The sequence below is a fragment of the Rhinatrema bivittatum genome, chromosome 12, assembly GCF_901001135.1.
Source record: "Rhinatrema bivittatum chromosome 12, aRhiBiv1.1, whole genome shotgun sequence".
NCBI lineage: Eukaryota > Metazoa > Chordata > Amphibia > Gymnophiona > Rhinatrematidae > Rhinatrema > Rhinatrema bivittatum.
The window spans coordinates 25572279-25586665 of NC_042626.1; the positions used below are offsets into that span (position 1 = coordinate 25572279).

General features: G+C 45.1%; 1 protein-coding gene across 2 annotated transcripts in view; it reads left to right on the top strand.

The window, feature by feature from the left end:
* The window catches only part of LOC115074128 (NXPE family member 1-like), an 82408-nt gene extending 79789 nt beyond the window's left edge, over positions 1-2619 (top strand). For both annotated transcript variants that reach the window (XM_029573315.1, XM_029573316.1), the window contains exon 6: positions 5-2619. In XM_029573315.1, coding sequence (XP_029429175.1) covers positions 5-540 — 536 coding nt within the window. In that variant the 3' untranslated portion in view covers positions 541-2619. The remainder of the gene's footprint in view (positions 1-4) is intronic.
* Positions 2620-14387: the final 11768 nt, after the last annotated feature.

A 14387-nucleotide genomic window follows, 5' to 3' on the forward strand; every position in this document is an offset into this window, starting at 1 on the left:
TTAGCGCTGAAATATTTTGACCTCCACAGGACTGGTCTGGAATCAAAACTGCTTGCGATAGATTTAAACAACAACCTTCTGATACAGTGGAAGAAACATGGGCATCCCTATGTGGCATCTAGGGAATATACAGTCAAGGACAATGCATACCTCTCCCGGGAAATTGATATGCTGGGGGGAGGGCCACATACGGTCATTGTCATTAGCCTGGGACAGCACTTTCGGCCCTTTCCCCTTCGCATGTTTATTAAAAGAGTGCTGGGTGTTCGCAAAGCCATTGAACGCCTCTTTATGAGAAGTGCTGACACCAAGGTCATCATCAAAAGTGAGAACACCAGAGAAATGACTATAGATATGGAGCGGTTCAGTGACTTTCATGGATACACCCAGTATCTGGTGGTGAAGGAAATTTTTCGGGATCTGAACATTGGTGTTGTTGATGCCTGGGACATAACAACTGCTTACGCCTCGAACAATGTGCATCCAGATGAAGATGTTGTTCGAAGTCAAGTTTACATGTTCTTGTCCTATATCTGTTAAATGCTGTTTTCTGAGGCACTGGAAGGCTATAGTAGCATAGCTACTAAACCAAATATAAACTGTTCTTTTTTTTTTAATCAGATTAGAATTTACAGGTACATTTTCAATAAGCTGTGTGCCCAGACAAAGTATGTGCATACTCTTCAACCTGCACAAATCAACTTGAAATCCAAACGCAAGCTATGCACATAATTTCTGTTTGAAGCTGGGGTGGATGTGCAAACACAAAGCACGTGCATATTTTTAAGTTACCTCAGTTTAATTTAATTTGGGTAGTATCTGCCTTTCCAGGGGTTGAAAACCCATTCAATGTAATATAGTACAATAAAATATAAAAGCAATGTAACAGAAAAAAAAATGTACATTTACAGTGTTTCGGATAACAATGAATAATACTGTCAAAATTTACAAATGTTACACTACAGCGACATGAAAATAAAACCAAAACCAACAGCCATGCTTCTGAATATATGTGGCTATCTTATAGTTAGCCGGAACAGTTTTATCTGGCTAACTATAGGATAGCCAAATAGCTGTCCTAGACATATCTGGCTAATTAAACTGGAAAAGGCTGAATATTTGATCTACCCCAGAATACCCTCGACCTATCCTTCACTTAACCAGATAAACAGTTAGCTGGCAGTGGCTGCTGCTTGCCCGCCCAAATATTGAAACTGCGCCACTTAGCCGGCTAACTATGAACTTAATCGTCAAAATAGTGCTGAATATCGATGTCTCTGAACCTAGCTGAGTTAGGCTATTTGACCAAAAAGGAAAGGATTTAAAAAAATATTTATTCATAAAGTTTCATAAATTAAACCGGAATCATTTCATATCTTGAAATGAAAATCCTCATGACTAAACAGAGACAATAAAAAAAAGTTAGGCCATTCAGAAATTCAGGTCTTCAGTTGTGGAGGAGGGAACTTGGGGTTAGCGGGCATCAACTGAAAGAAAATACAAGTAACCACAGAAGAAAACAGAAGCCTCATCAGGCTTGCATGAACAATAATTAATATGCTCAACCCTCCACTAGCAATGATGATCCATTGGCCCCTTGTCTGTCTTCCTTCTAAAAAAATCTCTGGAGTTGCATAGGGTCAAAGAAAATATAAGTAACTCATTTATCGCAATTTGCACTAATTACCTGAGCTAAGTTAGTGCAAATTGCGTTAAGTTCCAGACCTGTTGTATTTCCTGCATTCAACCACATGGGGGTGGGGGGAGAGAGAGAGCGAGCCTGGCCATAATGTCAAAATATACCCCGACTTTTGCATTATAAAACGTTTTTATAACGTTTTTCAAAAAATGAAAAGAAAAAAAGAAGAATTTGAATTTCTGGCAACTGATAGGAAAACAGGGAAGGTTGTAGTAGAATAGACAATAAAGCAGTCACAAATTGATCCTAGAGAACCGCTCTTTGATTAGGACTGACTTTGCATGATTCCAACGCTGCTTCGGTTATTTAACTATTGTTAAAATGATGGTAATGATACTTGCAATTGTTTTAATGCAATGTGATGATTATGTCTGTAGGTAAAAGGGATATATGTTTTTCTAAATCAATAGATATATGTCTTTTAAAATTCTGTATGTTAAAATATTTTCATGTATGGTTAGAAATATTTTCTATATCTGTATGGGATTTAGGTATTATTGCCATTAATAAAATAGTAAAGAGAGTAGATAAAAATTGTAAAGAATAATTGACGACTAGTATTTAACTGTTCTTTGGATGTTTTGAGCTCATCTATTTCTAGCCAGCCAAAGGTCGTTCACTAAAGGTACCATTAGGTAGCTTCCTGACTGGACTTTAATTGCCAGGATGGATGTGCCAGACTAAGAAACTGGCAAAATATTTTGGCCTAACACCTCTAATATAATGCGTAATCTAAGAGGTAACCAGCAAATTTCTAAAATTGCTGCATTGGCTACCAACATTCTTCCACTCTAAACTCAAAACTCTTAGTCCTAGCTTATAAAATATTAAAATGCCTAGCCCAAACATATCTCAGGAGATCTTTCACCCTGTATGAGGATTATTTTGGTGAGTTATTTTACTATGGATCAGAACAGGCCCTAATAATTGATAAATGTGGATCAATACGATATATATATATATATATATACTAGCCGTTAAGCCCGTAACAACGGGCTTCATTTAAAAAAAAAATTTCGGTCTATTTCCTTCCCACTTCCTCCCCCCTCCCCCCACCTCACTCTCTCCTCCCCCCCCCCCTTCCTCTCACCTCCCCCCTCTATTCTCCCTCTCCTCCCCTCACCTCACTCTCTCCTCCCTCTCACCTCCCCCCACCTCACTCTCTCCTCCCCCCACCTCACTCTCTCCTCCCTCTCACCTCCACCCACCTCACTCTCTCCTCCCTACTCTATTCTCCCTCTCCTCTCTCCACCTCACTCTATTCTCCCTCCCACCTCCCCCTTCTATTCTCCCTCTCCTCACTCCCCCTCCCCTCACTCTCTCCTCCCTCCCCCTCCCCTCAGCTCACTCTCCTCACTCTCTCCTCCTCCCTCCCCTTTCAGCTGATCACAACCGGCAGACAGGGGAGTGTCCCTCCCTCGTGCGCGCGTCGCCGCCGCTACTGCTCCTCCCTCGCGCGCGTCGCCGCCGCTACTGCTCCTCCCTCCCTCGTGCGCGCGCCGCTGCTCCTGCTTGTCACCGTCGCCGCTCCTGCTCCTCCCGCTCGTCGCTCTTGCCGCCGCCGCCGCTCCTGCTCCTAAGGAGCAGGCGCCATTTTTTTTGGGGGGGGGCACACTCTGCTCTGGCCGACGTGCTCGCATGCGCAGTAGAGCTGCTCTCTACTGCGCATTTGCGGCACGTCGGTCCGGGCTCCCTTATAGGTATGATATATATATATATATATATATATATATATATATTCATACACACACATATATATATATGCAAATATATACATTTATATATTTATATATAATTATATAGATCCCTAAGGGAAAAAGCGCTACAAGAAATTGTTGTAAAATCAAAATTGTAACTTTATTATCAAAAGTGTTTAATATTGCCTAACTAAAAAATTATAACATCATTGTAAATAGTCCTACTCTGTGTTGTACAAAATTGAAATTAAATACATACAACCAAAAAACTCCTACATAAATGATGCACACATACTGCACTCATACTTCAACAATATAAAAGTTAATGAATATCCATTAAACAGATTCATTGACCTCAAATGAAGTTAATCATACTTGATCTTATTACAATGCTTTTATCACAGAACCCACTGAAATTCAATCATGAAGAACCCCCCAACAAGGATCCTCGTTTCACCTAATGCCTTCTTCAGGGGGAATTTACACCTGGACGAACATGAAGTCTGTGAAATTTAAAAATTGCTGTCTGTCTTGAAAAACTGTACTGATCTGAAGGAAAATGGAAGTGTGGATAGTAGTAATCTGTTCAACTTCTCCATAATGTGCACTGTATGTGCTTGTTGCAGAAAAACTCTTATCTGCCACATGCATATATGCAAATTGTCCACTGATCAAAAACAAATAGATCTTCATATCTAAAGGATCACTAGCAGTGTTTAACACGGCATGAGTCCAGAGATGAGTTAACTCAGCTCATGTATGCTTATCCCGACAATCGAGCAAACAGTTCTCAAAGTTCAGCAATAAAGGCTTGCCTTCTTTCCTGCCAATGCACAACTGAAACTAAAACCAAGTAAAGATTTGTGACATTGTTTTTTGTAATAAAATATTAGTAACTTTTGCTTATTAGATTATATTGTTCCTTTACTTTTTGTACTCTCGCAATTATGTATATATATATATATATATATATATATATATATATATAATATCCATAGCGAGGAAGACCTACGATCAGAGTATTTTCTGTATAAATTCTTTCCTTATTTCTGTCTGTATTATAATAATCTTATTTATTTGTATTGATTTATGAAATATTGCTGTGCTGCTATGTGATACGTCTCTTTCTTGGTTATATACCATATATTCACTACATTTAGTAAATTAAGTTTTGCTTTTACCAAACATAATGGGGCGGATTTTCAAACGGATACGCGTGTATATTACGCATGCAACCCCGAAAACCCGCTCCTGCGCGCGCCAAGCCTATTTTGCATAGGCTCGGGGACGCACGTAAGCACCAGGATGCGCATATGTCCCAGGTCTTGAAAAAAGGGGCGGGGCATGGGCGCGGCCAGAGGCCTCTGAAGGCCTGCTAGACCGAGGAATCACGCACCGGCACTCGGCCAGTGCGCGCGCAACCTACACCTGCCAGGCAGGCGCAACTTAAATAATAAAGGTAGGGGAGGATTTAGATAGGGTTGGGGGGCGGGGGGGCGAAAGGAAAGTTCTGATTTCGGAGCAGCCTCAGAGGGAACGGGGAAAGCCATCGGAGCTCCCCTAGGGCTCGGTGCGCACAAGGGGGCGGATTTTCAGAGCCCTGCTCGCCGGTAAGCCTATTTTACATAGGCCTACCAGCGCGCGCAGAGCCCCGGGACTCGCGTAAGTCCCAGGGTTTTCGGAGGGGGCGTGTCGGGGGCCGTGTCGGGGGGCGGGCCCGAACCGCGCGGCGTTTTCGGGGCGTGTCGGAGCGTTCCGGGGGCGGGCCCGGGGGCGTGGCTACGGCCCGGGGGCGTGGCCGCGCCCTCCGGACCCGCCCCCAGGTCGCGTCCCGGCGCGCAGGAGGCCCGCTGACGCGCGGGGATTTACGCCTCCCTCTGGGAGGCGTAAATCCCCCGACAAAGGTAAGGGGGGGTTTAGACAGGGCCGGGCGGGTGGGTTAGGTAGGGGAAGGGAGGGGAAGGTGAGGGGAGGGCAAAGGAAAGTTCCCTCCGAGGCCGCTCCGATTTCGGAGCGGCCTTGGAGGGAACGGGGGTAGGCTGCGCGGCTCGGCGCGCGCCGGCTATACAAAATCCATAGCCTTGCGCGCGCCGATCCAGGATTTTAGTGGATACGCGCGGCTCCGCGCGTATCTACTAAAATCCAGCGTACTTTTGTTTGCGCCTGGAGCGCAAACAAAAGTAGGCTATTCGCGCTCCTTTTAAAATCCGCCCCAAGGTGCACAAGTGTGCACTCCCTTGCACGCGGCTGTGCGTGCATGTTATAACATCGGGTGCAGATTTGTGCGCGCTGGGTTGCACGCACAAATCTACGCCCGCGCATAGCTTAGAAAATCTGGCCCAATATATATAACCACTCAGCCTAACCTTTTACACACCCCCTATATAGGGCCGGATTTTAAAAGGTAAGCGGGCGTACATTTGTGCGCACAACCCGGCGCACACAAATGTACACCCGATTTTATAACATGCGCACGCATTCGCACGCATGTTATAAAATCCAGGGCCAGCGCGCGCAAGGGGGTGCACAATTGTGCAACTTGCACGTGCCGAGCCACGCAGCTTTCCTCCGTTCCCTCCGAAGCCCCTCCGAAATCAGAGCAGCCTCTGAGGGAACTTTCCTTCCGCACCCCCCCCACCTTCCCCTCTCTTCCCCTACCTAACCCACCTCCCAGCCCTACCTAAACCCCCCCCCCCCTTACCTTTATCCTATAAGTTGTGCCTGCCTCTGGGCAGGCGTAGGTTGCGATTGCTGGCTGACGACCGGCCCGCGATCCCGGGCAGAGCAGCAAAAGGCTGATATACCTGGAGGCTCCGGCCCCGCCCCCAGACCGCCCCGCCCACACCCCTCCCCTTTTTTCAAGCCCAGGGACATGCGCGCATCGCTGAGCCTATGCAAAATAGGCTCGGCGTGCGCAGGAGGGGTTTTAAAGGGTTATGCGCTTATATTAAGCGCGTATCCCTTTTAAAATCCACCCCATACTGCCTAGACTTTTGCATCACAACTTGGGCACCTCTGGATTCTCCATCCCCAAAAATAATTGAGTCTCACCAGTAGCAGTAAGAAAACCTTTGCAGGATCAGTCCTGATCCTATGGAACTCCTTACCATCTTACATCAGACTCAGACTCAGAAATTGATGAAACTTGGCTCTTTGAGGCAGCATTTTGATTCAACCAATGAAACAAACCAATGAAACAAACTCTTATTAAAAACACTTTATGTAACTCATTAGTCAATGTTACTGCTCTTTTACAACTGTGGATCCTTGTGCCGAGTTGGTGCAACCTGCAGGGAAGAGTCCTGCAGGTCCTCACCATAGGCATGCGGAGCTGGCTGGAGCAGAGGCCCTACTGGAGCTTTGCCAATAGCAGCCCACGTTCCCCTTAGCGTGAGCCCTCAGGTACCAGGGCCGGCTGACAGAATACTTTACTGCACTGGCATTCTGTGGGTTAAAAGTTGTAAAATACTTTAGTAAATTAATCTAGTACCGATTCAGAAATTGTTCTTTTGTGCCAGCAGATGGCACTCTGTCATCATCACTAATAAGAATGCACTGGTGGAATGAGGAGGTGAAGCATTTCTCTAACCCACAAAAAAAAGCCTTGTGGCACTGTGCACACAGTTATGGATCCAGTTTTCAGAGCTCTCTGGATTGTTGGATGTTCCATAGGTCCTTTTCTCTGCAGACTTAGCAAAGTTGCTCACTTGCAACAGGCATTCTCTGTAGACAGGAGGAGAAATCAGCCACACAAGTGTGTGATGTTATCCAATAGCTCTCTCAGGGTAATCCTGCACAGCCACCACCAACGTGAGCCTCCTCAAGCATTGTAGAAGGCTGATCTTCAGCTTTAAGGGGAAAGAAAGTGGCATTGTGTGGCTGATGTAGTCTGCTGTCTATGGAAAACAACAGTTACAGGTGAGCAACTTTATTTTGTCCATGGACAAGCAGGACAAGTATCAGCCATACAAATGGGGACTCCCAAGTTAAGGGTTCCATGAAAGCAATTATTTATTTATTTATTTATTTATTTACATGCATTTACATTCCACAATATCATAACTCATAAAACTGAAAAAGTTTTACAAAACAAGTGGGCTTTGAACTGCTTCGAGACAGTTTATAATCCTAGATCTGGGGCAGAAATAGAGGAAGGTGTTTCCATAATACAGGAGCTATTCTTGAAAAAGCCCAGGCACAGGTCTTCTTCAGTTTTACAGATCTAACGCTGGGAACAGTTAACTACTGAGTAGTTACAGATCTTAGGTTGCAGAATGGACAATATCGGTTAATCCCATCTTTCAAATAAATGGGGCCCTCGTCATGTAGCAGATGATGCACCAGCATCATATTCTTAAACTGGCAGCCAGTGAAGAGCTTGCAGCACTGGTGAGATATGCTATGTTCCCTGAAAGAGCAGCCCAAAACCAATCTGGCTGCTGTATTTAATAATCGTTACCAGGCTCTTAAGTGGCCTTCTAGTGGCCTAGAATACAAAGCATTCCAGTAATCCAATGTTGTTAGTACAAGTGATTGAATAACAGACTGAAAGCGACATTTATCCAAGATATATTGCAATTTCCGTAACCATCTCAGCTTGAAGAATCCTACTTTAACTACTTTCTTAACTTGGGGGTAAAAAGAAAAAGGTAGAATCAAATCGCAATCCAAGATTTCTAACTGAATCTGAAAATGGAGTCAAGGTATCATCATGAGCAAATTGCAAAGTTAGAAGCAGGAGGCAAAGAACGAGAGAGATCTTTGAGACATTCAGTGGCAAATGACTCTCCCTCTTCCAGAGATTCACCTGCTGCAATGTGTTGAAAATAGGAGCAAAAGTATCCTCCATGGTGGTGCAAAATAGGAACAGTAGTTGAACATCATCCGCATAAACTTTGAAAAAGAAATCCCTAATTGTTCCAATTTTTCACCAAGGGGAAGCCAATAGATATTAAATAGAACTGGTGACAAACAGGACCCCTGTGGCACTTCCCATCTCACAGGTATCCATGATGAGAATTGCTGGGATATACGTTACAGAAGGACATGGAAGCCATATAATGCCAGAGGATGTAAGGAGAGTTGAAGAAATCAGTTAAATAAGCTCTTTAAAAGTTAAACTGCTGGTCCAAAACTGCTGTCTTGAGGCGAAGCATTTGTTAGGTTGTAATGAGCAGTAAAGGTAAAGCAGAAGACCAAATGTCATAGGCCTTATGCATATCTTCTGTGGCGGCAGTGCAAAGATGTGCTAGGGAGCTGCTATAGCCCTCACTTGATGGGCTTCCACTTTTACTCGGAGTCCTGATTGATTAAAGCATAGGAGATGCAATGATTGCAACTGAAAAACCCTTATTGTCTGGGCTGAAAGCGGCCGAAAATTGTGAAGATTTTCTGTAGGAGCTAATCCTTTATAAATGGAATAACTAAGCTGTTGTCAAACGTACAACAAGCCTGATCGCCCTTATTGGAGGGCAGCCTTGGAAAATATGTTGGCAACACAATAGATTTATGTAAATGAAAGACAACTTTTGTTAGAAATTTTTAATGAATTTTCAAATCCATTCTGTTGAGAGAATCTGAGCATAACTTTGATACCAAAGCTTGTAACTTCTATTAAGAATAAAACTTTCCAAATGAGGAACTTCAGTTCTGCTTTGGCCATAAGTTTAAATGGCAGCTTTAGAACTACGTTTAGATCCCAGGGTTCAAGAGGATCTTTAATGGGAGGTTTAAAATGATTTAGGCCTTTCTTGAGTAGGGCAACTGTAGCTTGAGGAGAAATGGGAAATGTTCAGGGTTTGCTGCTATAACAGTGAGATGAACTATAACAAAGTTAGTCTTCAATCTTGATTGAAAAGGGTTTAAAAAGGTATGGAAATAACACAGAAACAAAAAAGGTAAATGGATAAGTTTGTAGATTAGAGACGTGGCTCTCTACCCAGTCCTCTGGAACCATCTGGCCAGTCAGATTTTCAGGATATCCTTAAAGAATATGCATTTCCTGAAAACCAGACTGGCCAGGCAGTCCCTGAAGACTGATTTGAGAACCACTGGAGTAGACAACCAGATAGAGAACCTTTTCCATTTGAAGTTATAAGATATTGTAGAGCATTTTCTGGATGCTAGGAAAGCTATGCCAATCTCAGAAGACAACTGTAGAGAAAATACTAGTTTGATTTCAACATCCATGCAGACTCAGCCTGTTAGTAATCCGTTGCAAGAAGTAGCAATCTGTTGGCGTTAGAGGTAGTTGTGGGTGGATCCTTGGGCCGGTGGCAGATGACCACACCCCAGGGGAAGATCCTGACAGGGACCACCGGTCAGGCTCAGAGTATGCAGACAGACACACACTAGTTCTTTTATTAACAGTATATAGAACCACCAGAGGTGGCAGTAGTGAGCTGGAAGTGCCCGGCAGGCTGTAGTCCCTCAGGAACTGGAACAGTGATCCTAGATAACTGAGCTGTAGAGAAACTGAATATAGTGAGTAGGCAGGGTATGCAGAGTTCAGGAACAGAGCCTTGTTGGTAACACTCACAATAGTCTCTAGCAGTAGTCCAGGTGATGGAATAAGTTAGGCCCTCGAGGAGTGAGTACCTGGTTCCAGGGAAAGCTCTGAGGGAGAGAAGATAGCTCACTGGTGTAGTAGGCAGCGATGACTTCCAGGCAGAATAGGTATTCACTGCAGCAACCAGTCCGGGAATATGGGCCCCCGAGGAGCGAGTACCGGTTCCTGACTGACCTGAAAAACAAAGAGAGAGCGAGGCTCTTGAGGAGCAGGTACCCCTGGTAAGTCCAAGGAGGCAGAGTAGCTTAGAACGTAAAACGATCCTTTGCTAACTCGATTAGTTAGCGATTTCTGAGACCTTATATATCCGGTGCTGATGATGTCATCTCAGGGGGATGCCCCTGAGGTTCGCGCCACTGCAGGTACATCAGTCAGGGCCGCGCCGTGCGCGTGCCCTTAGGCCCTTGTGAATCTTGGCAGATTGCAGCGTCAAGCCGCTCCGGGGATGCCGGAGGAAAATGGCAGAGAGACGCCATGGCAGCCAAGCTTCCACTTGAGCAAGAGGGAGTCGCCAATGAGGTAAGGAGGGCGGGGTGGAGACATCAGGCAGCGACGGTCGCAACACAGCCAATGGCTGAAATTTCAGATGTAGGCAATACTCATTACTCTGTGTGATCAGAGATGGGAATAAGCAGAATTTTACCAGATGTTGAATAATTAGCCATTGTAGCCATGGAGACCAAACCTGAAAATGTCAAAATGGGGCAAAGCAGCTCATTTCCATACTTCTGTTATCAGGGAAAACAGGATTCACATGCAGACAACATCCAACAGGGCATTGATCTGTGCAGACTGGGTAAACAAACATCAGGGTAACTTGCTTGATGCGGCGGTTACTACCCTTAACCATTAAGCCTTAAGCTCATCTTTGATGCATCTCCAACATTGCTCTCTGCATCAATGACAGGGGATGGTAGGAAATTTGAATCATACAGTTACCAAGAAGGGCCCTGAATTTGGTGGTTGATGAAACAGATAAGTATGGGAGCTTGCTGGGCAGACTGGATGGGCCGATTGGTCTTTTTCTGCCATCATTTCTATGTTTCTATGTTTACCACGCAGTAAACACCTGATGTAGCTGGGTAAATATAATTCTTAGATTGTAAGCCTCTGGAGATAGGGAAATACCAATAGTACTGAATTGTCTCTTTCTAAAAAAAAAATAAAAAAAATGTTATAATCTACTTTTGCTGAGACGTTATATAACCACATTTTTCTCTTAGTTTGGTGTTATATTTATAATTTATAACTGTTCACTGTATGAAACTGTTGTTACAATGTAAACCGGGCTGAAGGCAGCCTGCTATATTTTGGTATAAAAAAGAATATAAATAAATAAATAAATTGTAATTTGCTTTGAAGTGTCATGAAAGATGGAATATAAATAATAATTTTTTTTAAAAAAGAAACTCTCCCTGAAATACTATTTTGGTAAGCAGTAATAGATCTAGGTTTGGGCTTGCCTTAGTAACATGTTTATAGGTAAACATGAGAGGGAGGCAGACAGAAGAATAATGGGATCAAGAAGAGCTGAAGTAACTGTTACGATCCCCCCTGTTGCTGCGCTACAGGTGGTCTCTCACCTTCTCCCGGAGGCCGCTCCGTAGCCAGGGCCTCGCCTGTGTTCCACCCGGGACTTGCTCCAGGGCCTGAGAGGCCTAGCTGTGCCTGTGGCTTGCATGCCAGCGTTTGGACTTCCTGTTCCTGCCACGCCCGTTTCCCTAGGGGCTGGCCCACAGCTCTCCACCTTACTTATAGGACCAGCGAGGGGCGGTCCTGGCAAGCTCCTCCTAGGGAGTTGCCTACAACCTCCAGTATTTAAGGACCTTCTTTGTCACTTGCAACTTGCCTTCGGAGTGAGCATTACAGTTGCCTGTAACCTTGCTGATCCAGGTCCTCCATGTATTGATGGCTCCTTGTCCTGTCTTATCCTGATGTCTGCCTTGACGTGTTACCTGATGTCTGCCTTGACGTGTTACCTGATGTCTGATCCTGCAGCTGCCTGATCCTGATCCAGTTCTGCTTGTTCAGCCCTACGTCCTGTCTGGCTCCTGAGCATTCTGGCCTGTTGGGCCCTGGGGTGGCCAACAGGTGGGATTCTTCCCTGCGCTCTGGAGCTTCCCTGCCTGCCAGCTGAAGGGGCTTCGGATGTCAGTATCCCAGCATCGGAGTTCCTGCTCGCCTGGATCTTCCCTGCACTCTCCTGCTCCCCGCATGGTCCGCGACCAGCCTTCCTGGGCTGTGTAGGGCGCGTAGGGGACGGGGTGGTCCGTGACTCAGTCCCGTGGGTGGGCTGAGTAGGGCGCCCTCAGGGACAGTGCCCGTGTCTCCTTCCAGCCCTCCTCTTCAACGTCTTGCTTCAGCCTGTCTTGGATGTCTGCTTCAGCCCCATCTGACGTCTTCTGTGTAAAGGACTCTGTCTGCTCTCGCCTCTGTCCGGCCTGCTGCCCATTGCCATACCCAGCGGCAGGTCCGAAAGGACCGGGAACAGTCGGAGGACCGTTCATCAGTCAACTTCCCAGTGTTGGCTACCATGGGCGTGCAGGTCTGGCTGAGGGTCAGACTCTGTGCCTGCTTCTGTACCCGCCTGGCTCACATGCCTGCCCAGCTCACCTCCCACGGTGTGGCTGGGGCTCCTCCCTAGCTTTCGCCGTGGCCCAAGGGCTCACCACCAGCTCGAGACGACCGCGCCCGTGCGCGCTCGTAACAGTAACATGGTATGAGATGGAAGTCAGAAATTAGAATTCAGTTCTAATGGATGGATGCAGGGAATACCAATTTCTTTTTAACAATTAGATTTAGCCTCCATGAGATGGTGCACCACAGGCAGGCACCATTATCACAGATGAGTAATGTAGGTGTAACACCCTTCTCCTCATATAAGAAGATTAAGAGGGAATATAAGGAAGTCAATATTGAGTCTCCCCATGGTGCTTGTTAGTCGGACTGCAAGCTCATTTTCAAAAGGAAATTTGAAAATGTGGCTGGTGCATGCGATGTGGGTGCATCTGTTCTCCTGTACTTTTGTCCCTACATGGAAACAAGTGCAAGGTAAGCTCAGAGATATGAAAATGAAATGTCAGCATGAGATTTCACTCCCCTCACCCAACACTGCCTACTTTTTATTGTGTGTTGGGTAAAAATATACAAGCTGTGAAACAGCACAAAAACCTTTACTCACATACCCGGGGTAGGCGTGAAGGCAATTTTCAAAAGGCATATTTATGTTTACCCCTGAGCTGCGTATGCCTAGTGCCACCATGGAAATGTCAAATAGCAGCGGTGGTAGTAACTACTAAATAACTTTGATTATTGCCCCAGAATTTGCAAGTATTTCAGAGGAGCGGGATGCCAGTAATTTGCAAGTAATTCACGGAGCGGGATGCCAGTGGTTGGTGTTCCACCTTCACGGAGCGGAAGGATGGAGGCCTGCCATCTCCATATTTAAAATAAATAAATAAATAACAGGGATGGGCAAGAGTATGTAAAATTAACGAAGAGTTCATAAGCTATAGGTATTACCAATTATTAGGCTTATTCAATATTTGTTGATAGATAATGTGGCTTTCAATGCATACTTCACTTTCAATACATATCCAACATAGCTCTCTACTTCAACAGCAGGGGAGAAGAAAAACTAATACTTCACGCATATCCAGCATAGCTCTCTGCTTCAACGGCAGGGGAGAAGAAAAACGGATACTTCACGCATATCCAGCATAGCTCCCTGCTTCAACGGCAGGGGAGAAGAAAAACAACCAATAAGGGCTGAATAACATAGTCTGGGTAAAACAAATAAGCATGGGTGTAGCTTGCTTATTGCGGCGGTTACTACCCCAGTAACTAATCAAGCTAGATATTTCACTTGGATACAGCTCCATCACTGCTCTCTGCATTAATGGTGGGGGTGGAAGGGAAATAGAACCAAAGAGCTAAGAGAAACAGATAAGTATGAGAAAAAAAGAAGTGTGAAGCTTGCTGGGCAGACTGGATGGGCCGATTGGTCATCTTCTGCCGTCATTTCTATGTTTCTATAGGACAGAGACCTGGTCTTCCTTTTTGTAGAAGGAACTTTATGGTCGTTTAGGGCTAGATAAATCAAACTTCCCTGCAGGGTGTTCACAATAATCAAAGCAAAACTATATGGATGGTCCTGCTATGATTTTTTCCCTCCTCAAAAGTATTCTGGTGAAAGAAGGGAGTCCCAGGGGGGACATTGTCTTAAGGCCGAAAGAAAAAGTGAACAAAAATGGGCTAGAGTGTTATAAATCCAGAAGGAACAAGAAGCAGAGGGCTGCTGGTAATTGTACTTTGGAAATCTTTGGTAGAGAACAAATTAAGAAGAAGGTAGCAATCACAGAAAGGTGTGGTAATAATTGGAAAACACAAGTGAGGCTAATTACAGTACGTCTCCTCAGGGAGA